Raw genomic sequence first — 27,142 nt, forward strand, 5'->3', positions numbered from 1 at the left:
AGTCTTATATCAGTAGCTGGTACTGGGGGGAAAAGCTGCACATTATGTTATAATCATCGACGCAGTAGCCAGCAGACATATAGGTAGTACTCCGTAGATATAGCGCTGGTACCGTGCTATCAAATTCGGCGACAGTATTTGAATCATATATCGAGCAAACACACGATCTTTGTCCAGTGTAACTCATGGCAAGAGTCCAAACAGAGCAGATCGTGCTTTGTCTATTGCTTCCACCCGCCGATGTGCGTTTAAAGGTTTGCCTGCGCAGCAACAAAGTGAGAGCAGTTGTTTCACTCTGTCATCTCTCCAAAACACCAAAACCTATTCACATACCGCTCCCACCTCCAGTAACCATCAGCACTGTGACAACCACAGATATCCCGCTTCTGCTTGAAAGTCCTGCCCGTTGGAAAGCATCTACATTCGGTCACGTGATGGATACCAAACCAGAGCCTCCCCCTCAAGCTCCAGACCTGGCTGACTCAGCGCCAAATGAGGCCAGGCCCGCTGAGGCCAAACCCGCTGACTCAGCTCCGCCAGCGGCTCGACTGCGGTTGACTCTGAAGGAGCCAAAGTCAGAAGGCGCTATCCCCAAGAGCCCATCCCCATCTCGGCCTCGTGGTAGACCGAGGACAAACGAATCTGCTACCTCTCGCAAGAAGACCCCTCGCAAAACCAATACCCGAACGAAACGCCCGAAGCAAAACGCAACAGCCGACCCGAAACCGCCCATGGCAAACGGCGCGGAGGACTGCGCGACAGTCCTCGAACAATTTGTCCACGATGCAGCCAACTTGCCACTCGAGATCAACCATCTGATGGAAGAGATTCAAGCAAAAGACAAGGTTATGCAAGAATGCCGAGCCACAATCAACTCCCGCGACAGCAGTATCCAGAAATTCATCAAGCTGAACGGCAGTCTGGCGCCGAATCCCAAGGAGGAGCAGTACAGCAAAACGGTGCTTCAGAACCTCGACCGGAGCCAGCAACTACAAGATGAGAAGATCCAGTTGAGCGAAAAGGCATGCGTGCTACTGGATCGTCAGATCAAACGGCTGGATGTACGCCTCCGCGATCTCGTGAACGAGGGGCTGCTCTCGAATGACCCGCCACTCCCTTCGCTCTTTGACAACAAGAATCAATACCGCGATCCACCCAAGGTGTTCTTCCCCGACTCTACGCCATCTGATTCCCCCTCCTACGCTACGCCACTCAACACGACATCCGGAAACGTGAATCCCATCCTCGCGGCAGCCCAGCGCTTGAGCCAGGCCACGCCGCGAGTGCCAGGCCCAGGTAATCTAGCTGCCCAAGGTGGTGCACGCAGCTCTGCACCTGCAACCCCCGCTGCAACGGCAGCCGTCCACCTGCATCAGCGACAACGCGAATCTTCCGCCGGTGCAGTGGACACCAAACGCCGACGGTTGAATGCCTCGCTCGGTACACTCCCAGCTGCATCATCCAACCTGCGCCAGTCCTCCATAGGTCCTGGAACACCTAAAGCTGGTACCCCTGCTGGCAGCCGCGCGGGCAGTGTCGGACCTCGCGCAGCCACAGGCATCAAGAAGGCCTTGACCAAGAAAGTTGCACCACATCAACAAGTCAAGAAAATCAAAGCCTCGGCAGCTAGCAAGCACACCAAACGCTCATCCAGTGCCAGCGGTCGTATCAAAGCATCTAAGAAATCCCCCGCTGGCGAGGGCGATGAAGACGACGACTCCATGCTCAGTAGTGCTGACATGTCGGACTCGGATAAGAGTGATGCTGCCGAGGGCGAGGAGGATATGGATGACGACGAGGAGGAGGATGAGGGTGCTGAGGATACCAAGGTCTATTGTACGTGTCGCACTGTCAGCCATGGGGATATGGTGGCGTGTGACAATGACAGTTGTCCGTACGAGTGGTTCCACTGGAAATGTGTGGGATTGACGCGCGAGCCGGTTGGGACGTGGTATTGTGATGAGTGCAGGAAGACGCTTGGGAAGTAAGGGGATCCCGAGAATACTCGGTTGACGTGCTTATCTGGAGATTCATGGTCACTGCTATTCTTTTGTATGATGTATGATGGTCAATTGTTATACCCATGGCGTATCGGGGGGCGTTGGAAAGGAGTCTTACTGTTAGGTCAATATTATGTGCACTAGCTTGCTACTGTCTACTGGAAATGGTTTATTGATTTGGAAATGAGTGTCATCACCTAGATCTCGTCTTTGACTAGCTACGAAGTAGCAGACAAGGCTCGTCCTATCAAAGGATAATGCAATAAACACAGATTAGTTCTTCTCTGAACCTCACAATTGATAGCTCCTCCCAACATAATAGCAATTGACAATCATAAATCGTTTCCTCCCAACTAAATCACCCTCGCCTCAAAGAACAATACCCAAAAACACCGCAACCAGCCAGGCTCCCACAGAGTTCCTCTCCAAAGCAGACGCCGCAGAAAACACTGTGGTCTGAGTAGACTGTGCTGACGACGATGCAGACGATGCAGGAGAAGTAGCACCAGACGACGAAGAAACCCCGACACTGCTTCCAGAAATAGTCCCACTCCCAGCCACAACAGATGAACTAGAGCCCACAGCACCGGCACTCGACGACGTAGACACCGACGTACTCGATGTCACACTACTAGATATCCCACTCCCCACCGACGCCGAGGTCGAGACCGTAACAGAACCCTCTCCCACGCTCGAAGACGAAGTCGTGGAAGAACTCGATTCCGACGACACCGTCACCGTTGCCGCAGACTCAGACGAAGTAGTACTCACAACCTCCGAAACACTCGTCGAATACGTCACCCCATACTCCGAGCTAACGCAAACACTATTCGCTGAACACGCATACCCCGTATCACAGCATAAATGGCCGCACACCACGTCGCCATAGCAAACAGCATCGCAGCCGCGCTGCCCATCGATGACGGTGCATGCTGCGCCTGAGGGACAGCAAGCTCCCCAGCCTACGCAGGAAGTGTAGCCTGTGTCGCAGGTGTAGGAGACGTCTTGGCGGGCTTGGAGGGCGTGGTAGATAGGTGCGGCTGTAATTTGGGCGTGGGCGGCGAGGAATTCGGCCTTTGTGGGAGAGAGGAGAGATAGGATGAAGAGGATGGATATGCTGGTGATTTGGATGGACATTGTAGATGTATACACCGTAGGTAGTAGTTCAATATTGATAGGTTAGGTTATGAGAGTCCTGTACTATAGAGAAGAGTGAATCTTGGCTAGAAAAGAGTGCATATAGCCCGCTTTTTAAACCGGTCAGATCATCCTTGACCGTTTAGTGTATACCTACCCAATATACTAGCGAAATGAGGCTCTCTAAGCGAGTTACCCGTATACTCGCGGAGCGGGGGAATCCTCGTATTCGACGTGCCCGTGCAGCGGGCTCCTGCTATGTATAGGAAATGAGGCTTGATGGTATACGTACCACTCTGTTCGTATTCGTTGCGTATACCTACCCTAGTGATTACTAGAGTGGCGTTCCTAAAGCTCAAGTCCCTGGCAAGCCTTTGTAATCGTCTTATAGGGTAAACCTACGGCGGGGGGATGAGGCCTGAGCTTTCAAGGTGATTTGAGATAAATTGGATATAGTATACCTTACTTTGCGGGATGTTATCGCCTCTCAGTATCGCATACCACATTTAAATTCGGACTTGAATGTCGAATTGCATATCACCTCAGAGATGTAGGATATGTCGAAACAATATATGACCGTATAGACTAAGAATGTTGCCTATAGTGCATTTTTGGTCTAGAGGTATTTTGCCCTATATTTGCTTTAACAGGATACTTCCCAGGCTTCGCGTGCATATCTTTCTTTGGTCGAGAAATACCAAGACGGGATTCACGTAGCGCGACATGATGTGCCGTTGGACCAGGTTTCGAAAGTCGGCTAACGTGTCGAACAGGGCCAGTCGATTGAAGCCGCCAAGAAGGCCGAGGTAGATGACCTCGACGACTTGGCTGCTCAGCTTGAGAGCGTTACTGTGAACGATCCAAAGCCAGTGGAGCCGGCAGGAGTCTCCAAGAAGATAGTCTCCGAAGACAAATCCGAGGCAGACGAAGACAAGAGTCTTGCTGCTAAGCAGGAGGAGGATCATGTCGAAGTCGATGAGAACGAGGATGAGGAGGACGAAGAAGACGACGAAGACGATGAGGAGGACGACGAGGAGGATGATGACGGGAGTGACGATGTTGCCAGGCCATCAGGACCAGAGACTTACCAAATGCACCCCTTATACGAATCCTGTCGCCCGGCGCGGGTGATTCTTTGCGTGGGAGTGATTTTCCCGCTTCCACCTTCGTCTGCTCCGCTGTTGGAACTCTCTCGGATGTTACAGGCGGCGCTTCCATCGACGGAAGATATTGCCCAATTGAATTCGTCGGTGCGTATAAAACTCATATACTGGTGCCTTGTTCTCGGCGGTATCGGCGCAGGTGGATCGCCAGAGAGGCTGTGGTATGTGGAGGAGCTTCGACGTTTTGCTGAAAAGTATGGTCTGTATGCGTGGAATGGGATGTAAAAGGAATTTCAAGATGATCTTATGGCTGGATCGGGCGTGTGACTGCGCTCAGAGGTTGATATGGGAGGAAGTTTTGTGCTTGCGGCAGAGTGTTCGTGTCCCAATAAACCTACGTCTGAGATAGACATTGAGAATATAGATGTCAAGTCGTTCAAGAACTGATCGTGGGTACGTATGATGTAAGAATGGTAGAGAATAGAAATAGATAGTACGGCGCAACGGTGGATTATTAATTGAGATTTTTCGATTCTAAAGCGGTCGTGTACTGAAACCACGACCTGTGCTACAGCAGAATAATCCTTGGAAGACACAAAATTTCATACAAGGGTGCATAAGTATTTGTTGCACTATACTGAAGAAAGACTCAGCTCACGCCACTTCTCGTCCGATGCAGCCAGTGCCTCGCCAGCAGACCGAGCATACTCAACCGCGTTAGGACCAATAATTAGGCGCAGAGGAGGATCCGTTTCATCCAGAAGCTTGAGAATAATAACCGCAATCTTGCTCGGGATAGACTCCTCACTTCCGGACGACTTGCGCAGATATTCGACAAAGGACCCAACCGTCTGCTGATAAGGCTCGCTCACTGGGGGAACTTGCATAGACGAGCCCGCCCAATCAGTCCGGATACCACCAGGCTCAAGAACCGTGACCTTGATGCCGAGGGGAGCAACCTCCCGAGAAAGGACTGTCGAGAAACCACCAACAGCCCACTTTGAGCACTGATATGCAGACAGACCCGGAGAACCCAACCGTCCACCGAGTGATGAGACCTGGAAAATATGACCGCCGGTCTTCTGCTGGCGAAGGATAGGAATGACTGCTTTTGACACATAGACTACGCCAAACAGGTTGGCATCGACCTGGGATCGGAAATCGTTGATATCCATGTCCTCGACAGCGGCAGTGTTTGCGTATCCTGCATTGTTGATGACGACATCAATTTGGCCGAACTTTTCATGTCCAGTCTTCACAGCTTGAATGACTTGGTCATTGTTGGTAACATCGAGAGCAACCGGGAGGACTCGATCAGGGCCGAATTTATCGACGAGGCTGGCAAGCTGCTCTGGCTTCCGAGCGGTCGCGATGACAGAGTCGCCATTATTAAGGGCAGCTTCGGCGATAGCGAGGCCGAGGCCGCGAGAGGATCCAGTGATAAACCAGACTTTCATGGTGAGGCAGGTGAATTGAGCAAGATAGTAAGTGATGTTTTTCAAGTTGATATAGATAGAATGGATATTTGAAGGAGAATACGACGAATTTATATGTGAAATGCTCCGCAAGAATGACCCATGACGCATTATGCTCTGGTACGGCTGCCGCCGGAGATTGAGGACTATACCCGAGCATCTGGAGGTCGAACTCTAGATCGTGCATCATGCACGCACGGCCCCAAACTTAGCGGTAAGCCTAATTCCACTTTATCTGCGAACTTTTATCTCCGGAATCAAGCCGCTGCGAATCAGTTCTCGCATCATCATCTTAATGGATTCCTGGTACATATACTCCACCGAGTCAATCTCTTTCTGGAAATTGAACCGTATGCTTGATCGAGTTAGTACATTGTCAGCCCGGGCGTGCCAGTGCTGAACGTGGAAAAAAGCGGGGGTGAACCTAGCTGAACCCTGGTCCTCATACCGCTTTGGGATGTTGGATGTCGACGCGACTGACATTATTGTGCCCGGGCTACTATGTATGTTAAATCAAAACAGTGCTATACTCGTATAAATGGAGTTGAGTTTCATTAATTTGGTCCCTCCGAAGAATATTCAAACCGATCTTTTCGAACAAGAGTTGAACGAAAGAGATGGAGAGAGTATAAGACTTAACTCAATATAATAGCTAATCGAAAGGGATTAGGTTTTTATATTTCGTACTTAAATGAATGGGTTAAGTGCATGGAAGGAAGGAAGGAATGCTATGGCAGTGCGGTTACGCCCTTTTGTAGTGTTCAGCCATATAATATATCGGGTACTTCTGTAATCTAGCAATAAACAACCAACCCGATAGCTAACACTCCGGACTTGGGCATCTAGTAACACTCTGTAGCAAAGCCTTGAAGGAGAAAGGTTAATGCTGTACAACTAATATGTATCATTCTATGAGTTCTTTTGGAGCAGAAGTTGTCGTGATGATGATTTTTTTCCAGTAGGGGTGTGCTTCGCTTCAGGGATGATATCATGATCTAAAAGCCCTTTGAAAGTTTAGAAAGAAAGTCATTGCGCTTGCCAATACTTGAACGATGATGGACCGACCGGCAAACATCTACCTACCATTTGGAATAGAGAATATAATATAAGAAGTTCCAAACTAGGAGTACGCACATGTCCAACCGTTATTTGTAGGACAATCTCGACCACTCCTTGGTACTACTCATTTGTTGGCCCAGACTTTTCGAGAAGAGTATTCGTAGTCCAAGACCTCCTGCCGCTTTTTGATGTAGCTGCCTTGACAATGTCCCCCGTGATTGGAATATCGGCTCCAAACTCCTCAAAGAGCGTTTCGATGAGATATCTTATCGCCAGATCGCCAATTCGACACCGTGGCTTGACAATATCCTCTGAGATGTCAATATCTTTTCCTTGCTTGAAGATTGTCTGCATGATTTCATCCCCTGTATCGCCATTTGATACCGCAGCCCTTAGCAGGTCGTTAGTAATGCTCAAGTCCTGGCTCCGCGAACAGAGCCTTTATAACCTTATCCCCACTCTTGATATTGGATACTGCTGGTTCGCATATGCTCTCGGTAATCTCGACATCAGCCAAACACCTCGGTAGAAAAAACCACATGAACTCGTCTCCACTCTCTTGATTTATAGTGCTTTCCCTCAAGATTTCTCCCGTAATGACTTAGGCTCTGCAATGACCAAAAAGAGCGGGCAGAACCTTCTCCCGCTCCTGGGATTCCATGCAGCTGCTTTGACTAGACTTTAAGTGGTCTGGATAGAAGCACCGGACTTGTCGAAGAGACAGTTGACCACTTGTCTCATTGAAACCTCCGGTGATTTGAAACACGACTTTTTCTGTAATCTGTCATAATTATAGCTATCTACTCCGGTAGCGTGCATAACCACCCACGATATCTAACGAGAAAACTCATTGGAGCATTGACCAAAATGCCAGCGCGTAGGGTGTGCAGATCTCCAGACACGACATGTTTCAGCATGAGCCAAATCTACTTATGACGGGGCCGGAGGGAGGGGACTCCATGCGCTTAATGGCAGGAGAAGACCGACTCTAAAATTATACAAAAATTGGAGTACCTAAGAGGCTGAGAGTGCCCATCATGAGAAGAGAGGTTTGTGTTTCGCTTCCGTAAACAAATTACCTCGTTATAGTTGTACTCAAGTCTGTGAGAACGTCTTTTACACAGCCCTCTGGAAGCACGATCTGGGCAGCTTATCTGCTAGGCGTAATTCCTGAACGACAGCAAAAGCAATGCGGTAGTTGAGCCTGAAATGTGAGTATATAATGGACACGGCGCCTATCTAGCGAACACTAGCACCTTTTTAAAACCGTGCATGCCAGATCATAGCTCGAGATGATAATCCCGTTAAGCGACCCTTTTGGGGGTCGAACTCCAATCCGAACCCGTAGTCGTTGCGACAGGTGCAGATGAGTGATACGACCAGTTCCAAGGACATCTCTTTCAGACTCTATAAGAGGGTTGATAACATTGGTATTTAAAACAAATCACCTAGGCAGAGCTTGCCTAGACCTGCCATACGCCTCTTCCAATAACTATGATACAGAGGGATTCCAAACACATCAAGTGTCTATGCCGCTTGTCCCTTCATTGATGCTTCTCTTGTGGTATTCGAGGAGATAGGTCGATCCGAGAGAGAGATGATTCGTGGGTAGATGTTTTTACATACTGCGATATTTATCAGTCAAGGCTGGTCGATTCGAGGTATCAACACGGATCGACTCACGGAGGGAGGAGGAGCTCGCCGAGGCTGCTGTGGAGGAAAGCGACACCGGCCTAGAAGAGAAGAGATATTAGCCTTGTTTCCGACTCGACGAGCAGCTCGAGTGTTGAGGACATACGCCGAAGACCAGGAGGCTGCGGACAATAGTGGCGTTCTCTGGGTTGGTGGCCTCGTCGTAGATGGTGCTCAGGAAGCTCTTCTGAGGACGGGTGGAGTTGGAGGCGGCGACACGCTTGGGAGCCATTTTGACGAATGATATGAATGGCAGGTAGATGGTAATAAATGAAGGATATGGGTCGAGGTTGAAAACCGGAGAATGTCAAGAAATCTGCGACCGCCGGACCGCTTGGCGTCACTGCGTCTTTGGTACAACTCGGCCACCGTATCACTTTTCGGCGCGCGCGACAGCTGGAAATGCGACGATGATTCAAATCGTGCACTTGGAATCAAACGGCATTTCTAGCGGATGCCTTGAGTTTGATCTATTCCGATTAATACTACCTGTCGAACGCCTTCCACTGGCCTTGGGTCGTTCCCACGCGCTGCTTTACTGTGAGACCGCTCGTATCCCAGCAACCATGACGAGCGTCGACGAGCTCTTCAAAGTAAGTCCTAGCGGAGCTTAGATTTTGTCTGTGGATGTGATCTGACAATTAAACAGAAGCCACTGCCTGCAGGCGGCTCCAAGCGCAAGTTTGAGCCTGTCCAGGACCCTAGTACGTCCCCTTCGTATTCCTCGCAAACGTTCCTCGACACCTCGCTAACAAAACACCCAAGATGAGCTATACAAAGCGGCAAAGCTGGACTCCAATGGCGACGTGAAGTCAAAGGGCAAGGGAGCCATGGTGGAGGACGAGTTTGACGAGGACGATGGCGAGGCTGGACCTGAACTACCTCCGGATTTTGAGGAAGACATTCCCGACGATGAGGAGGGCCGCTTTTTCGGTGGTGGCATGGAGCAGAAGACTGCCCAGGCCATGCAATATATCGATCAAAACGAAGAGGAAGAAGTTGCGGTATGCATTCGTGGGATACAACCTGTGAACTCAGTTGCTAACAAGCTATCCGACACCTTAGCCCGAGAAATTCGATGCCGCCTGGGTGCGCCGTTTCGCTTTGAACTTTGAGAAAAAGATATCCAAGAACGCCGAGCTTCGTGCCAAATTCGAGAATGACCCGCAAAAGTATGTTAGCTCGTCTCTGGAGGCTAGGGTCAATGCTAATTGGCTTTGGCAGGTTCATGGCATCCGAAGCCGACCTCGACACCGAGATCAAGGGACTGTCTATTCTGTCAGAGCACCCTGAGATCTATGAAGAATTTGCCAAGATGGGCTGCGTCGCCTCATTGGTCTCGCTACTGTCTCATGAGAATGCGGATATTGCCATTGGTGCCATCCAGATTATCGGTGAACTAACAGATGAGGATGTCGAGGCTGAACAGGAGCAGTGGGATAGCCTTGTTAATGCTATGGTAAGTGGTCTAGCGATTTGGCAGTTTTGTAAGATTGTGCTGACATTTGCCAGATGGATGCCGACCTTATCGAACTCTTGACTCAAAATCTCTCGCGCCTAGACGAAGGCGCAGACACTGACAGGACGGGTGTCTACTACATTCTGAGTAAGTTGGGCTTTCAATGTCTCTGTTCCGCTGGTTAATATGTCTAACCTATTGTAGGTGTTCTGGAAAATCTATCATCCCAATCCCCACTCGCAGAGAAGATTGGACAAGATGCTGCCATTTTGCCTTGGATTCTATCCCGCATACAGCAGAAAGAAACCCCGGTGTCCCAGAACAAGCAGTATGCTGCGGAGATTCTCGCAATTCTCCTGCAGTCTTCACCAAAAAATCGAGAGAAGTTTGTTGGTCTTGACGGTGTCGATGCCCTCCTTCAACTCCTGAGCCAATATCGCAAGCGGGACCCGCCAAAGGACTCCGAAGAGGAGGAATATGTGGAAAACCTGTTTGACTCCCTGGCTTGCCTCGTCGACGATGACGCTGGGAATGAGAAGTTCCTCGATGCAGAGGGCATTGAACTTGCTCAAATTATGCTCCGAGAGAGCAAGTTCAGTAAGCCTCGAGCTCTCAAGATTCTCGACCATGCTCTCGGTGGTGCAGGAGGAGGCTCGGCATGCGAGCGACTTGTTGAAGCGGCAGGGTTGAGAACAATCTTTGGAATGTTCATGAAAAAGGTAAGCCCTCCAGTAACACCATTCCACTACGATGCACATGGCTGACATCATGCAGCAAGAAGGTCAAAATATTGAGCATCTGCTGGGTATATTCGCTTCTCTTCTTCGTCTTCTACCCGGTGGTTCTGCTCCGCGGATTCGAGCACTCGCCAAGTTCATGGAGAAGGATTACGAGAAGATTGAGAAACTCATCAAGTTGAGACGAGAATATGCCGCTCGTGTATCTCCCGTCGAGCAGGCAATTGAGAAGGAGCGTAAAGGTCTTTCTCAAGATGATCAGGACTTTATGGCTGGAGAGTGGTTGTCACGCCGGTTTGACGCTGGTCTATTCTCTTTACAGGTATGTCCCAGTTTTACTCTCTGGTTTTGGCTCGCAGAGGCTCATGGTTTACTGATGACTTGTTTAGACTATCGATGTCATCCTGGCATGGCTGGTTGCCGAAGATGATGGAGCGAAGAAGAAGGTTGTCTCTCTTTTGGCAGACCGGGATGAGGATCTGTCCTTGGTTCGGAGCACTCTGCAAGGTAAGAATCTTCTGAGATTGGAGAGTAGACGCATAGCTAACTGTTGTAGAACAATTGGAAGGGCTTGGAGATGAGGACCAGGGTCAGAAAGACTTTAAGGATATGCTGAGCACTTTGCTTCAATTTGTGTAAGACAAATTAGAGAGCAAAACAATACCCTACTGTATAGCAAACTGCAGTTTCCAATGCTACACTTTCCCTTGTTGTCATCAGTTTGGTCCTCAACAACTGGGGTTACTTCAGGTTCAGACTTTGGGAGACTTCGCTAGAGATTGAATTTAGGCAGTGGTTCATCTTGTAACTCCGTAGAATGAGCAAGTTCCACCTTTCATTGAGATACAAGGGACCACGCCAGACTTTAAAATGGTAACTTCTCACTGGCTGAAACTCTCTCGGCATAGGACCTGATTTTCTAGGCTACCGTCCACGTGATATTTGATCACGTGCATGGTATGTCCATATCGGGTCTAGTTTACTTCGGCGGCGCTGAAGCATCAAGATCCTCGGAGATCAATCAGTCCTTTCATCTTGCCACGCTGGGAGATCCTCATCCATCCCACCGAGCTCTCCAGTCGCTCCATCCCTCGTCTGTGACACTCGCAGGAAATTCCTTTTTTTTTTGCCAGCCACTGACAGGCGGGTGTCGCAGCGCGTTGGGTGACTCTCAGATCACTTCCTTCCCTCGCCGCCGACGCGCCCTCCCTGCGCCCTCCCCCCCAGATAACTTCTCTCACCTCTCTTCCCCTGGGGACAACCCAAAGTTCTCCTGACATATCGCAATCATGGCCGACTACGACGAAGCTTACGAGGAGCAGTTCTACGACGATGCGGAGGATGGCATCACCTCCGAGGACTGCTGGACGGTGATCTCGTCCTTCTTCGACGTCAAGGGTCTCGTTTCCCAGCAGCTCGATTCCTTTGACGAATTCATTTCCTCGACTATGCAAGAAATGGTGGAGGAACAAGGACAAGTGGTTCTCGATCAGACCGTACCCCCCGATGAAGACGAACCCGAGCCGGTTGTCGTGCGCCGATTCGAAATCAAATTCGGCACAGTCATGCTCACCCGACCATCCGTAACGGAAGATGATGGATCAACCGTCAGCATGTTGCCGCAAGAGGCGCGTCTGCGAAACCTCACCTACGCCAGTCCTCTATACCTTACCATGAAAAAATATGTCACCGAGGCACGAGAGTGTCAAGTGGCCGACCGCGACGACGACGAGGCTGGCGAGGCTGAAGACGAGAACAAAGACCGCGGCACGTATCTTAAGTGGCAAGCGAGGGAACAAGATGCAGCTTGGCAGGAGGAGGAGACGATTTTCATTGGCAAGGTACCCATTATGCTCAAGTCCAAGTACTGTTGCTTGAAGGAATCGCCGGAAGAACGTCTCTACAGCTGGAATGAGTGCCCTTACGATTCTGGCGGTTACTTCATCATCAACGGTAGTGAGAAGGTGCTCATTGCGCAGGAACGCAGTGCTGGAAACATCGTGCAGGTTTTCAAGAAGGCCCCTCCAAGCCCGACACCCTACGTTGCCGAAATCCGAAGTGCCGTCGAGAAGGGATCACGACTTCTCTCCCAGCTCGCGCTCAAGCTCTTCGCCAAAGGTGACAGTGCGAAGGGTGGATTTGGTCCTACTATCCGATCGACCCTGCCTTACGTCAAGTCCGACATTCCCATCGTTATCGTTTTCCGAGCTCTAGGCGTTGTTTCTGACGAAGATATCCTCAACCATATTTGCTACGACCGCAATGATACCCCAATGCTGGAGATGCTGAAGCCATGTATTGAGGAAGGTTTCGTCATTCAGGACCGTGAAGTTGCTCTCGACTTCATTGCCAAGCGTGGCTCTTCTCAATCTAATCTAAACCACGAGCGGCGTGTGCGCTACGCCAGGGAGATTATGCAGAAGGAGCTGTTGCCCCATATCTCGCAAAGCGAGGGCAGTGAGACCCGAAAGGCCTTCTTCTTGGGTTACATGGTCCACCGTCTGCTGCAGTGCGCTCTCGGCCGCCGCGATGTCGATGATCGTGATCACTTCGGAAAGAAGCGTCTGGATCTGGCTGGTCCACTTTTGGCCGGTCTTTTCCGTGTTTTGTTCACCCGTGTCACTCGTGACCTGCAGCGCTACATGCAACGATGCGTGGAGACTAACAAGGAGCCTAACCTCCGTATTGGTCTGAAGGCTGCTACCCTGACTGGTGGTCTGAAGTATGCCCTGGCGACGGGTAACTGGGGTGAGCAAAAGAAGGCTGCCAGCTCCAAGGCTGGTGTGTCCCAGGTGCTGAGTCGGTACACCTTCGCTTCCAGCTTGTCCCATCTCCGCCGTACCAACACGCCTATCGGCCGAGATGGTAAGATTGCTAAACCGCGTCAACTTCACAACACTCACTGGGGTCTTGTGTGTCCAGCTGAGACACCCGAAGGTCAAGCTTGTGGTCTCGTCAAGAATCTGGCACTCATGTGCTATATCACCGTTGGTACACCCAGCGAGCCAATCGTTGATTTCATGATTCAACGGAACATGGAAGTCCTTGAAGAGTTCGAACCCCAAGTCACGCCTAACGCCACCAAGGTGTTCGTGAACGGTGTCTGGGTCGGTATCCACCGTGACCCAACACACCTGGTCAACACTATGCAGTCCCTCCGTCGCCGCAACATGATCTCTCACGAGGTCAGCTTGATTCGTGACATTCGTGACCGAGAGTTCAAGATCTTTACGGACGCTGGACGTGTGTGCCGACCCTTGTTCGTGGTTGACAACGATCCCAAGAGTGAAAACGCTGGATCGTTGGTCCTCAATAAGGAGCACATTCGCCTGCTGGAGCTTGACAAGGATCTACAGCGTGAACTGTCACCAGAGCAGCTCCGGGAGCAAGGTTTCGGATGGGACGGTTTGGTCAGATCGGGCGTTGTGGAATACGTTGATGCAGAGGAAGAAGAAACGATCATGATCGTCATGACCCCCGAAGACTTGGAGATATCCAAGCACCTCCAAGCTGGCTACTCCCTGCCAGAAGATGATAAGAATGACCCCAACAAGCGAGTGCGCACCGTGACTCAACGAGCACATACCTGGACGCATTGCGAGATTCACCCCAGTATGATTCTCGGTGTATGCGCCAGTATCATCCCGTTCCCTGATCACAACCAGTCGCCTCGTAACACCTACCAGTCTGCCATGGGTAAGCAGGCCATGGGTGTGTTCCTGACCAATTTTGCCCAGCGCATGGAGACTATGGCGAACATTCTTTACTACCCTCAAAAGCCTCTCGCCACGACCCGGTCTATGGAGTTCCTTCGCTTCCGTGAGCTGCCCGCCGGTCAAAACGCCATTGTGGCTATTGCTACATACTCTGGTTACAACCAGGAAGATTCCGTCATTATGAACCAAAGCAGCATTGACCGCGGTCTATTCCGCAGTCTGTTCTACCGCACATATACAGATTCGGAAAAGACGGTGGGCACGTCTTTCGTCGAAAGCTTCGAGAAACCCATGCGAACCGAGACACTTGGCATGCGCAAAGGCACCTACGACAAGCTGGACGAGGATGGTATCGTTGCTCCGGGTGTGCGTGTCTCTGGAGAGGACATCATTATCGGCAAGGTTGCACCTCTTGCGCCTGACGCAGAGGAACTCGGTCAACGCACCAAGGCACACACCAAGATCGACGTCTCGACGCCGCTTCGCAGCACTGAGAACGGTATTGTCGATCAGGTTGTGATCTCAACTGCTAATGACGGCCTCAAGTTCGCCAAGGTCCGCATGCGTACCACCAAGGTCCCCCAGATTGGTGACAAGTTCGCTTCTCGTCACGGTCAGAAGGGTACCATTGGTATCACCTATCGACAGGAGGATATGCCCTTCAGTCGCGAGGGTTTGACGCCTGATATTATTATCAATCCACACGCCATTCCATCTCGTATGACCATTGCTCACTTGATCGAGTGTCAGCTGAGTAAAGTGTCTGCTCTCCGTGGCTTCGAGGGTGACGCTACGCCTTTCACAGACGTGACTGTCGACTCCGTCTCACGCCTGCTCCGCGAGCACGGTTACCAGTCTCGTGGATTTGAGGTTATGTACAATGGCCACACTGGCCGTAAGCTGGTTGCGCAGGTGTTCCTGGGCCCGACTTACTACCAGCGTCTGCGCCACATGGTGGACGACAAGATTCACGCTCGTGCCCGCGGTCCTACTCAGATTCTCACCCGCCAGCCTGTTGAAGGTCGTGCACGTGACGGTGGTCTGCGTTTCGGAGAGATGGAGCGCGATTGTATGATCGCTCACGGTGCCAGTCACTTCCTCAAGGAGCGTCTCTTCGATGTCTCAGATCCCTTCCGTGTTCACATTTGCGACGACTGCGGTCTGATGACTCCTATCGCGTGAGTTTCCTCCTTTAACCCTACTCTCAACTACCAAATACTAACATTGCCCGTATCTAGAAAACTCAAGAAGGGTCTCTTCGAATGCCGTCTCTGCAACAACAAGCACCGCATCTCGCAAGTACATATCCCCTACGCCGCCAAGCTTTTGTTCCAAGAGCTGGCCTCGATGAACATTGCCGCTCGGATGTTTACCGATCGATCCGGAGTATCAGTTCGGTAAAACACAAGCCTGGCTCTTTGCAGGTCTGCATCGTCCGTTTTTTTTCCTCCCCTCGGCTTCCCTTTTTTATCTTGTATTTTAATGATTTGCTCGAAAAACTCCTGTTCGTTGGGACTTCTGCTGTGGCGTCCGGGAGTGTTATCATGGCCGAAGCATCTTCCTTTTCATCTGGTCATACATAGTTGAAATCATAAAATTTTTGTCTATGACTGTTATTCCTGGATGGAAGTAGCTTTCTCGTAACGTTAACGTTGTTGACCCCGTGACTTAGAAAGGGCAGATATGGATACCTTTAGGTGTGCAGCTGGGACTAAGGAGGTTGCCCGCAACAGAAGTCTCCCACGTAGTCATAGAGGTCAAGATCGAATTTCTCTTCTATTTTCTTGAGGATGCATTCAAATGATCAGTATATTGGTTCGCATGCTAACGGGAACAGTGAGTCACATAAGGCGGTTAAAGATAAAGTCTTGAACATACATCGGATACCACGCTATGATTCTAAGGCATCCGGGAGAGATGAGAATAAAAGCTATACACAGTGGAATAGCAAAATTATCCTATGTCTAGAAGAAAGTCTACAGTCTTATCAAGATTAATCAACGCACGTATGGCCACGGGCATTCATAGTTAGGCATCGCCAGCCGCTCGTATGACTGCAAACTTACAGTGGCCCCAAGGCATTGTCCTACTTCCTTGTCTAAAGACCCTTGTTACTTCGAGCTTGTTAAAGTTAAAGGTAAGTTCTAAATCATATACGGCAAGCATGAGCAAAAAGGGATAGCAAATGAACCGGGAATATTAGAATGAAGTAGCTTCTTGGGCTGGGCCAGGAGGAACTACACTTTGGCAAGATTTGAAAATCTTATTATCAGTCACTAGTTAAACAACAGGACGAGCAGTAAATGATGCTGTCATTCAAAAAAAAAAAAAAACTTCCAATAAACTCAAAGACTGTTTGACTAGAGAGCTTGTGAAGCACATCTACTTGGACCGTTACTTACTCTATTCTCTAAATCCAGTTCTTCGAATTGACCAATTTTCAAAGAAGAATACTAAACCGAACAGAGAATCACATGAGGTCATCAACCCTAAAAGAATGAATTCACGCTGGATATCCACAGCCAAGACACCTATTCGATAGATACAAGGAAAAAACGAAAAAGCTACAGTGTAGCAAAAAAAAGACAGTAGATACAAAAGTACTTGCCCGTGATCACCGATCAAACGGAAAGAAGTAACATACACCTCCAGAAATAGGTCCAATTGTCATCTCATTCTAAAGGATTCCTGATCCCGAGGACCGCTTCTTCTTCTTTTTCTTCAACTTCTTCTCACTCGGTTGCGGACTGACAATCACCTCGGACATTTCCTGAATCTTGCCCAATGATGCACGGGGCTTTTTCCCCGAGGAGATTTCGTCACTGCCGCTAGCCTTGGATCCGGATCCTGGCCGGTCACTCTGCGATGTAGGACGTTCTGGGCTGGATCTTGGGAGGGGGCTTTGAGTAAGATCGATGATCTCAGATGTTTGTGAAAAGCTCAACTGAGACGCGGAAACTGGAGCGTGGCGTTTAGAGCGGGTCGAGGCTGCAGGAGAGTCGTACTGGAATAGAGAGTCCGCGTTGAGATTCGGCGAGAGCGGTTCTTGTTGCGCGCTTGTTGGGGGTTTGGGGGATGGCTGTGGTGAGAGATGACGGCTTTGGTTGCTGTGGATCACGCTGTCATGGTCTTCGGGTTCGTTCAGATCATTTTCTGCCTCGTCTTTATCTTGATCTGTGTCCTCTGCACCTGGCCAGCCGCTTTGAAGCAGTTCTAGAATACTGGCTCCCTGTGAGGGTGTCGGTTTTGCAGACTCTTCTTCTCGTGCACCGTCATGACTGGCTGAAAAAGCACTGCGGACAGGGGACGATTTTGCGGAGACGTGTTCTGTTGGGTTATGTACCACGGATAGAAGCGAGTCGTTGCCTCCAGAGACCAGTGGATCATCCACAACCTGACGATCCTGCTGGGTGCTGTCTTGCTGGATATCGGAAAATGATTGATTGGCAGATAGGAAGGACAGAGTCGACATATCTTGATGTGAGTGGTCCACCGCAAGCATCGACTGGTCTCCGACGAGCGTGTGACCCTCCAAATTAGACTCGTTGAAACGCGGGCCTAGCCTTGCTCCAGGCGACGACCACGCAGAATGGAATCCAGAGAAAGACGGCGAAGGAACGGCAGGCGTGTCGCTGTGCTCATCATCCGCGTCTCCGCTCCGTGTAATCAAGACCCGGGCGGCACCAGGTGTTCGGGAGAATGGCATTCCAGAAGCTCTTGCGGGAGACTCATTCGGTGATTGAGGACGACTGGCGGCGGTGACGAGGGTGACGAAGGTAGTTTCATCTAGGTCCATGTCGACAGGTGGAGGCGGCGAATGCGGCTGGACGTTCGGCATGGAATCCGCGCTTACGGAGACACTTTGAACGAGGTGAGCGCATGCAACAACAACCAAGGGTCAGTTTACTGACATGCTACCTTCTCCGACTTTTTCCTGGTCCTTGTCCTTCTTGTCGTTCTCATCAGCCACATCGTCGTTGACACCGGCTGCAGGTCGCAGCAGCTTAGGTTCGCTGAGTTCGGCAAAGGCGACCTCCCGGTAGCCGTCGTCGTCTTCGTCGTCATCCATCCCCGGCATTTCGAACCCACTATACTCACGGGGCTCGTCGTCCTCTGGGTCAATGTCGTCTGCCTTGGGTCTTCGGTCGCGTACTGCTAGACGAACATTGAGATTGCCATTGGCAAGAACCTCGTGGACCTCGGCCACGCGATAATTTGACAATTGAGGTTGCCAATTCGTCGCTTTAGACATGTCCAACTGTCGGAAAGCGATGATGGCTCCAACCTTGGCTTGAATTTCAAGCAAATCTGCAACAGAGCTGGGGTCACTCGGCATGACAGGGAGATCATCGTCCACAGTAGCTTGGGCGGTCTCCTGATGGTCCTCCACATTCGTAGTCTCATCCTCGGCTGTAGGCCATTCGTTGTCGTAGTTGAGGTGCAGGCCGTCCTCGTAGGCGTCATACCCATTACCATCCTCATACTCGCCATATTCGTCTCCATTATAGACCTGGATTCTCTGCTTGCGCTTGCGCTTCTTGCCCCATCCCTTTCGTTGGCGGATAAGTGCATCGGCATCATCATCCCAGCGCTGCTCGAATGGGAATGGCGGGGCACTCAGCTCAATATCATCATAGATACACTCTGTAGCTCTGATGACTAGCCTATTTTGCCAATCGTTGTCTTCATCACTTTCCTCTTCCATCTCCTCGGCTGGCCATGGTTCGGCTGCTTTCCGAGAAGGAACCGTACTAGCCTTGGCAGCTAGCTTTTTCCGAGTAGCTTCTTCGTCCTCTTTAGTTCGTGGCGTACGGACTCCCAGAGATCCGAACAGCAGGCGCCGCGAGCTCGCGATGTCAAGAGAGCGCCGAGTAGACGGCTCTGGCTCGGCTTTTTCAGTCGCAACACTCTCTTTGGACACTGCTTGTTCCACAACAGCACGCTGCGAAGGAGGCTTGTTTTCTTTTTCGGAAGTCTCGTCAACGTCAATTCCACCGTTAGCCAGAGCCTGAAGCAGCTTCTCTCGCCTGGCTTGAAACTCGCGCTGCTCCTCCTCCTTCCTCTGCGCCTTGGTAGCCGCAGAAGACATTATGCTTGATTCGTCGGGTATATGCCAGCCTCCGTTCTGTTCTTCCCAAGCGCGGAGGGCAGCAAAGTCGGCTTCCTCTGGCAGCACGCCCAGCTCCTTCAATTTGGAAAGTCTGCGCCGGAGCTTGAAGCGCTGGTTGCTTTTCTTGGTTCGGGTAGATCCCTCTCCGGGAGGGTTGACGATGGTGGGTTGGATGATCTTCTGGGGAGGCAGTTCAACTTCCTCGTCCTCGGACTCAGAGGTGTCCTCTTCTGAGCTTGAGCTCGAGTCATCCGAGTCAGAAGATGAAACAGTAGACGATTCATCTTCCGACGAGTCTTCATCTTCCTTGTCCTCGGATGACACACTCGAAAGGCTGGTCACTGATGAAGCCGATGAACCCCGGAGGAAGTCAGAGTCGGTGATTCCGGGGACACCCCCTTCCCCCTTATTAAACCTCACAGCCTTTGATGCCCTGGGTGAGGAATCCTCTCCCCCGCGAGACCGTTTACTGGACAAAGAAGATGGTCCAACCACGGAGCTTCGACCCTGGGTATCCGCCGACGATGGTCGCTTCGCCACAGAACTGGCCCGCAGAGCATGTCCCGCAGAGACATGACCCTGAGAGCGAATATCAATGAACTGAGATTCAACTGGGTGTTCAAACTCCTCCTTGAGAGCTTTCAGCTCATTTTCGAGTTCATCCGCTTCAGCCTCAGAATCAACTGCATCCTCCTCGGACTCATCTGACTCCTCCTCCAATCCATCCGCCTCATTTTCCGTGTCACCAGAGTAATTGACTGGGTGTCTGATCACAGTCCCCATGTCAGATACCTCGTGGTCCGCGGGCAGAATTGAAAGTTCCTTTCCAAAACCGGCGTTATTCGGAGGTAACCATTCTCCATCACCGGCTTCATCAACATTCGCACCGAGATTCCCATCTTCATACTCAAACGCAGGACCATGGTCCCAACCAGAGAAAACAGTGCGTCGTTTCTTTCTAGGCGGGATAGTGATCGCAGGCCGGTTGGAAGTGGTTCGTTTGTAGAAAGGCATTCCGAACGGCACACCGTCGATCAAATGCTTGCCATCGCCGGTAATCTGGTGACGACCGCATAACCGTCGAGCGCGAAGATCAGCTAGCTGGAGCGCCCGAATACTGCAGCACGCGCAAGGTCAGTAATCCACGCACACATCTGCCAGCAAATGCTAACAAACAAGGCAAGAAGACTTACACAACTTCATCCCCATCCCTCAACAGGCCATCCACCTCCATGAAATGCAGACATTCGGACCCGCCAACCTCAACCACATAATCCTCCAACCCCCACTGACCACTGAACTCCGGGTCGAATATGGTAGGCTCCGTCTCCAGTGGCACAACCTCATTCACATCCTCTAGCAACTGCGCAATCGTAAAACCGCCATTCGCAAAGGCAATATTCGGTGTCCGCGACGACGCAACCATAGAGGCTGAGGCCGGGCCGTGGGAGCCATATTCTCCCAGCGCAGGAGACGAGGACGTCGTCGTCCAGAGAATGCGTGTGACCGGCAGCCCATGCCGCGAGATTATCAGGTGAAGGCGCATAGTGCAGCAGATGTAGGAACTAGACCATTGAGACGGGCAAACGGAGAGGTACGTTGTTTGGGGAGTTGCGGGTTCAAGAATTGCGCGTGTGCTTGTTCGGCTTTACTTGGAGCCTGGGTGGTGATTGTTGTCGAGTTGGATATTGCCGGTCCAGGGGCAATCGCTCACGAAAGAAGTCAACGGTGGGAAATGGTCGAGGCCCGGCCAGACGGGCTTGATTGAGAGAATCGGTGAATGAGGAAAACGTGCAGCTTCCCCAAAGAGCTCGACGCGGAGGGGCGCTAGCCGTATTTGGTCTAGTGCCTCAGGCACAGATCGGCGCTATGCAAACACTAGTCCTGTGGGAGGATAATAATTGTCAGCGGAATTTGATATGCCTGCATGGAACCGAAATAAAACTTCAAATGCATCTTATAAATCACATACAATCAGTGGATCAAAATATACTAGAATGCAGTTAGATTTGCCTTCCGAAAGAAAAGTCGAAGAATACCTGGTTGAACCGTTTCACCAGCTTCTATATTGGAATTTTTGAACTACCATACATACTACTGGACAATACAACTGTACTCCCCATAGGAGGCATGGTGCTTTTCGAATTATTCGAGATTGAAGCCGGTATGCATAACTTCTTTTCAACCTTTGATGTCGTATCACAATAATCGTATAATGCTAAAGAACACCAACAATATCCCCGCAATGCAGCAGCCTCCAAATTAAACAACCAAGAACCAAGTCTCTAAGAATATGATCGATGACGGAGGGTATCAAGTAATGCAGGTGGTGGTAATGATGTGCGTGATAAGGGAAGTGATGGGTGGATCGATCTGGCCATTGTTGGATGGATATGAATAAACCGCGCTGGGCATTGCGTTCCGACTGATTCGTGACAAAGTTGCCTCTCTTCTCATGTAGGCGATGTCTGATGTTAGAAACACGATGACCCATTTCAATGCAACCTGTTCGAACTCTGCGGTACTGGTTTCCGGGTAGGCACACCCAAATTCATGGGCCGCGAATTATTCTGCGAAGGCCGGCGCTCAATCTCATTTGGAGGCTGGAGCTGTGTCTCCGCGATGGACTGGTATTTCGGCGGGCTTTCATCGCTCGCCTGATTCCCTGGGACCTTCATCATACTCTGTGAGCGTCTGACGGGCGATGAAGGCGGGGATCCAGAGGGCGATTCCGGCGGTGTGCTGGGTAACATGTCAAAGGACTCCGAGGAAGAACGGCCCTCGTGGCTAGGAGGGGCCCAGGAACCTTCGGCTGCGGGTCCATCGTCACGGGCCTTTCCCGTTTGGACTGGGGATTTGGCATCAGCTCCAGATTCCACTGTTCTTCGGGAGGAAGAGGCGTCTGGTGGGTGATACTCGCGGCGTGGTCCATCTACCGGGCTTAGATTTTCTGCCATTGCATCCTCGTAGCTTGGGGGTGCGTCATCGTAGGCTGCGCCTGCATCCACTGGCACGGGTCCTGTGCTGGGTCGTGGAGGCATTGGAGGTCGGCTGGCCGCGCCGGTAGGCCAGGAAGGTCCAGAGGTTGGTTTAGAAGGTGATAATTGCGGTGCAGCAGCTGCCATAGCATCTAAAAGGGCTTGAGGCGGTGCGATTCCTGAGTAGACCTTGACTGGCATTCGCAGGGGGAGAACGATCAGTTGGGGCTGAGGACAACGTTAGTCAAGGAAATTGAAACAAAAAAAAAGCACTTGTGGTCGAAGCTTACCTTCATATCGCCATAAGTGCCGTGGGTTAGCCCAACCCGTACTTCCAATTCGTAGCTTCTCTCAATATTACACGTCTCAAAGGATGGCGCGACCGAATTAGGAAGGGGCAAGGTACCCCACAACTTTGGATCAATGGACCACTCTGTACCAACAGCATCTCCTGGCTGTCCAAGGGCCACACCCATATTACTGCGACTCATCACAACCCATGAACCGCTCTCCTGCCGCGTCAGGTCATGTGCAAGAATGTTTGTATACGAGATGAGTTCAATCTGCAGCATTTGCAGAAAGATTGTCTCCGGCGAATCAGTCAGCTTTTTAGCCATCAGGCGAAGCGGCACTGGTTCATTGCAGGTGAGAATGGAAGGATTTGGAAGTCGAGCGTCGATCGAGACTCGAGTAGGCTCTGTATCCATATCTTGTGGATTGGTTCCCCGATTGAAAATACCGCTCTTCTTCCTTGGCATGTTTGGCTGCATTTTAGAGAATTGGAGTTGTCGCCGGGCGTATGTCTCCTCGTTGGGATTTCCGGTTCTTGGTGGCTCGATTGGGAGGAATTTCAAAGGTACAATCTAGCATTTTTGTCAGTTGAGTTGGTTCGAGAAGACATGGAAGTTCTCCCTTCTCGTGCTCGAGATGGACATACCGAACGAATATTCTCTTTATAAAACTGCGGTCTGATGACCGTGGCCTTGATGAAATACTCGATTTCAGCCATGCCGGAAAATCCACTCAAGGAAGGAGGTAGCGTCTTTTTGACATGACGGGTAGCATCGCGAGCCATCTCAACCTTGAGGCCTGTGGTGACGAGGTTGGTTCGCATGCTGTTGGTCGTATTGCAGGAATTATTGAAAGGAAACTATTCAAAGGTCAGAGACTGCCCAACAATGTGTATATATCTACGAGGTGAGACAGCTGACCTTGAAGCTGAATGGGTATTCATAGGAACCAGGCGCAAAGGTGTACGATACTGCTGGTGATCCGGTCTGCATGACACCCGGCGTGGGGAAGACGGTCGCAACCTTGTACAGGATCTGTGAACCTCGTCAGCAAATACTGCCCAATCTCTACTCTCGCAGAACCAAAGCTGTAGTAGCACTCGAGCTACAGCTCCATGAGTCCCTCACCTTATGAATCTCTAGCTCCGTCCGTTTCTTGTCCGAGTTGACATTGTGTGGATTGCGAGCGCCAGAAAGCCGGGTTCGGCTCACGCCCTCGAGCTTGACTTGAATTCCTCCAATTGCCGCTTCAGTCGGAAGCTGCAGCACAACCTTTCCCGACAGAAAGTCGAGATTGGTATAATGCGTGTGTCGGCTGTCCAGGAAGATTGTTGCGGACATGGCGACTCGCGCCCGGGGCCCCGGAGTCTCGGTATCGGTCTCGGTATTCCGCTGTCGATCTTGGTAGGAGACGATCGGTTCGGGAGCGTGGATCGGGTCGCGACGAGAATCGATCCTGTGGTGTGAAGAGTGGAACAAGAGGGAGAATTTGTAATGTACAGTAGTGGGAGGAATGCGGATTCAAAAGCGAGGGAGGCCTGGAATAATGACGTTGGGCGGATCGGATCAACTGATTTGTCAACGGCTCGGCAGGGCCACTCGCAAACGCACCCGTTCCTCACGACGCTTGTACTTAGACTTCTGTAGGGGTGCCCAGCAAGGCTGATGGAAGCCTGGACTACTTTCCAAGTTTCAATGGGTTTAAGTGCTACAGCTGCGCCTCAGCCAAAGCCGCTAAGCCACCTTTGTCCATGGTCCATGGGTCCCTAACTTTCCGAGACTACTACAGTATGTGATGATGTTTTTTAACTGGCATTCTAGCTCTCGGGAATACAGCATATCGTCCTATTCTACAACCTATTCTCTGGAGAGAAAACCAAAAAGGGGTCCAGGCCAATTAATCCAGCAAGTCTAAAAATAGGCTCCTCAATAGACCTGCGACACACTATCTTGGAAAAATCCCGGTCGTTGACAACAAATGCCAGGGCTCCAGGCACCAGTGTTTCCGCCCAGTCAGATAACTCAGTGAATCAGCATCTCACCGACAATGAGCAATTGCGTCTCCCTCGCGATAACCAGAATAGATGTTCCTGCAGTTGCATACAACATCAACTTCCAACAAAAATACTGTTCTGCCGAGACCTCGAGCTTGATTCGCGGGTTGCGATGGAGCACATAGTACTGTAGAACTGCAGTGGGGTTCCATAGGTTGAAACACCCAGAAAAGCGCAGAATCATTTTCATCAGTCATACTTGAAAGATAAATTGAGGAATAATGCTTGGGCTATTCAGAGATATAATTCAAAAGACATTCAGGAAGACCTTTTAAACAAAAATTAAATAGGGGCGTAGTTAGATGATCTTTGTTCTAGGTCTCTATTTTCAGACCTTTGAACTGCAACTGCCATGTTGCGATACTGTGTACGTAACCATAAATATACGAATCGAATAAGTTACAACTTGGCAAGGCTACCTAGAGATGATTCTAGGAGCAAAAAGAAAAAAAAAAGAATTGAAATAACAATATTCATGCCAACGTCAAGGCTATACAAAAGTAACAATGCGGGGTATCCAAGATCTATGCGTATGTCATCCCCACGACTGCTACAAACAACCACCACCCTCAAAGACCCTCATTCGCCAACATATCTATCCAACAAACCAAAATTAGTAATCGCATTACAAATCCATGACTGAAGCACCTTCATACCTGCAATGTCCAAGTAAAACGCAATAGCATTAAACTTTCGCGGGTTACCTGTCACCTCCGCCGCCAGCCACTTCAACCGATTGGTCCAATTGATCAGATCAAGATGGCTGACGCCCACCAAAGTTCCCTTATATCCCGCTTCTCCACCCCAGAGACTACTAGCCACGCTAACAAGGCCGTCATTGGGACCTTCGGCTTCAGCCAGGATGCGGTGTGAGAGTCGGAATACAGACCATAGACTTGGTTTGACGGATGCGCCGTAGGAGAAGTATCTGGTCGAGTGGTTTAGTCAAGTGGTTGAACTCGAGACGGTTCTTGAATGCTGGAAAGCTCACCGAACGCCATCTAGATCTGGCGTGTTTGGGTTGAAGGTTTCGGACATGTACTTTCTGGTCAGCTGTGCGAAGGCGCCAGTCTCGATGTTTAGTTTGTTCAGGGTATAGTATATCTGCGGTAGGCGCTCGGCTGTATCCATTGTTCAGTTCGAGAGTATCCCATCTTTAATGAGATATTGTACTGACGTACCTCCGATTTGATCCAAACAAAAGTCAGCAACGGCGGAGCCTATTGCGACAACGTCAGCTTCTGCCTCAATCGGTACTTTGAGGACTACGCTGGCATACCTCGATGGGGCGTCGCAATTGTAGTGAGTGACAACACTTTGAACTTCTGCGGTTGGAGACGGCTAATCATGTATCGAGAATCAAGGCCCCTTTGCGACTTGTTATTAGACCTCGAGTCAAAAGGAATGTCGCGATGGTATCTCACCCCTAAGTCCATATTAGCACCTAGTCACCATTACCACCACAAGAGCTGGAATATAACTCACCATGCTATGACTGTACACCGTTCAGTCCAATGTCAGCGTCTGCACACCATCTACCAATAGTCGCGGCATCCACATACGCAATGATATTCACATCCTTCCCCCGCGCCCCGGCTTCGATTTCTCGCGCCAATTCCTCCGCCCGTTCCTCAATAGAAGCTGACGGCGGTACTGTAGCCGTAATAACCTTGACGCCCTGCGCCGTCAACGCCTCTCTAATCCCGCGCCAGTATTGCACGCCTGGAAAGTATCGACCCGCAAGCCGAAGCTCATCAAAGCCAAGCAAACCGTGGGCCAGGACGACAGGGTGTTTCGGGGTATCTGTAGCTCAAAGCAATCCATTAGCGAGTGCCCAATGCGATAGTCGTGGTTCATGTTCGCTGCGCACCGTAGTGATCTCGGACTACCGAGTACTGGTCGTGGATGACCCGGCCATGGTCCTCCAGGCGCGGCTCGAGGATGGATCTCGAGTTCTTTTGGGACGAGTGATATGTTCGGAGGGTGAAATGAGTGGCATCCTGCCGAATGGAGCGCCGGGCTAGCGGGTGACCAGCCGTTCTTGAGATAGCAGCCGCATATTTCATGATCGGCTCATCGGCGCAACGCGGTTGGAGCTTCGAGGAATGACGCAACGGATAGATATCATGCTGGTGCCTGAGGCTGCCATCTGGGGTAATGATCGTTGTCGCTGGATCGAACAAACTATTCAGTCGCCCGGGGTTGGCATTTGTGTCTGAATCAAGTACTGACATCGGTTGAAAACTATCCGCTATGGGTTTTACTTTGCATTATCGACAGTACCCGATCTAATCAGACGGTGGTCAAGATCTACTCATGGTGTTTCGGTTAG

The 27,142-nt window shown here is 50.7% G+C and overlaps 9 protein-coding genes across 9 annotated transcripts; 4 read left to right on the plus strand and 5 right to left on the minus strand.

The window, feature by feature from the left end:
- Nucleotides 1-434: 434 nt before the first annotated feature.
- On the plus strand, nt 435-2,889 carry N7458_000234 (putative PHD finger domain protein; the record flags this gene model as incomplete). The annotated part of the gene is made up of 2 exons (XM_056903628.1): nt 435-1,836; nt 2,465-2,889. 2 exons carry the CDS (start codon nt 435-437, stop codon nt 2,887-2,889), a joined length of 1,827 nt encoding a protein of 608 aa, XP_056771395.1.
- Nucleotides 2,890-3,863: 974 nt separating this feature from the next.
- On the plus strand, nt 3,864-4,525 carry N7458_000235 (uncharacterized protein; the record flags this gene model as incomplete). Its single annotated transcript, XM_056903629.1, is given in 2 exon segments — nt 3,864-3,899; nt 3,911-4,525. 2 exon segments carry the CDS (start codon nt 3,864-3,866, stop codon nt 4,523-4,525), a joined length of 651 nt encoding a protein of 216 aa, XP_056771396.1.
- A 347-nt stretch (nt 4,526-4,872) lies between these two features.
- On the minus strand, nt 4,873-5,697 carry N7458_000236 (Bcboa17; the record flags this gene model as incomplete). The annotated part of the gene is made up of 1 exon (XM_056903630.1): nt 4,873-5,697. One exon carries the CDS (start codon nt 5,695-5,697, stop codon nt 4,873-4,875), a length of 825 nt encoding a protein of 274 aa, XP_056771397.1.
- A 2,756-nt stretch (nt 5,698-8,453) lies between these two features.
- N7458_000237 (uncharacterized protein) lies at nt 8,454-8,698 on the minus strand (the record flags this gene model as incomplete). The annotated part of the gene is made up of 2 exons (XM_056903631.1): nt 8,454-8,507; nt 8,573-8,698. 2 exons carry the CDS (start codon nt 8,696-8,698, stop codon nt 8,454-8,456), a joined length of 180 nt encoding a protein of 59 aa, XP_056771398.1.
- A 334-nt stretch (nt 8,699-9,032) lies between these two features.
- N7458_000238 (beta-catenin-like protein 1) lies at nt 9,033-11,301 on the plus strand (the record flags this gene model as incomplete). The annotated part of the gene is made up of 10 exons (XM_056903632.1): nt 9,033-9,059; nt 9,116-9,170; nt 9,232-9,470; nt 9,532-9,638; nt 9,691-9,925; nt 9,979-10,072; nt 10,130-10,644; nt 10,700-10,984; nt 11,052-11,169; nt 11,219-11,301. The coding sequence occupies 10 exons, from the start codon at nt 9,033-9,035 to the stop codon at nt 11,299-11,301; spliced, it is 1,758 nt and encodes a 585-aa protein (XP_056771399.1).
- Nucleotides 11,302-11,951: 650 nt separating this feature from the next.
- N7458_000239 (DNA-directed RNA polymerase II core subunit RPB2) lies at nt 11,952-15,779 on the plus strand (the record flags this gene model as incomplete). The annotated part of the gene is made up of 2 exons (XM_056903633.1): nt 11,952-15,556; nt 15,617-15,779. The coding sequence occupies 2 exons, from the start codon at nt 11,952-11,954 to the stop codon at nt 15,777-15,779; spliced, it is 3,768 nt and encodes a 1,255-aa protein (XP_056771400.1).
- A 1,276-nt stretch (nt 15,780-17,055) lies between these two features.
- On the minus strand, nt 17,056-21,034 carry N7458_000240 (uncharacterized protein; the record flags this gene model as incomplete). Its single annotated transcript, XM_056903634.1, has 3 exons — nt 17,056-18,238; nt 18,290-20,605; nt 20,682-21,034. 3 exons carry the CDS (start codon nt 21,032-21,034, stop codon nt 17,056-17,058), a joined length of 3,852 nt encoding a protein of 1,283 aa, XP_056771401.1.
- Nucleotides 21,035-21,983: 949 nt separating this feature from the next.
- N7458_000241 (arrestin (or S-antigen), N-terminal domain protein) lies at nt 21,984-24,097 on the minus strand (the record flags this gene model as incomplete). The annotated part of the gene is made up of 5 exons (XM_056903635.1): nt 21,984-22,694; nt 22,757-23,329; nt 23,404-23,616; nt 23,678-23,791; nt 23,885-24,097. 5 exons carry the CDS (start codon nt 24,095-24,097, stop codon nt 21,984-21,986), a joined length of 1,824 nt encoding a protein of 607 aa, XP_056771402.1.
- Nucleotides 24,098-25,379: 1,282 nt separating this feature from the next.
- Nucleotides 25,380-27,044, minus strand: N7458_000242 (triglyceride lipase; the record flags this gene model as incomplete). Its single annotated transcript, XM_056903636.1, has 9 exons — nt 25,380-25,405; nt 25,467-25,738; nt 25,802-25,931; nt 25,992-26,030; nt 26,090-26,178; nt 26,235-26,236; nt 26,296-26,305; nt 26,373-26,613; nt 26,681-27,044. 9 exons carry the CDS (start codon nt 27,042-27,044, stop codon nt 25,380-25,382), a joined length of 1,173 nt encoding a protein of 390 aa, XP_056771403.1.
- Between the last annotated feature and the right edge of the window lie 98 nt (nt 27,045-27,142).

The sequence above is a fragment of the Penicillium daleae genome, assembly GCF_028827525.1.
Source record: "Penicillium daleae strain IBT 16125 chromosome Unknown utg000001l_segment0_segment0, whole genome shotgun sequence".
Classification (NCBI taxonomy): domain Eukaryota; kingdom Fungi; phylum Ascomycota; class Eurotiomycetes; order Eurotiales; family Aspergillaceae; genus Penicillium; species Penicillium daleae.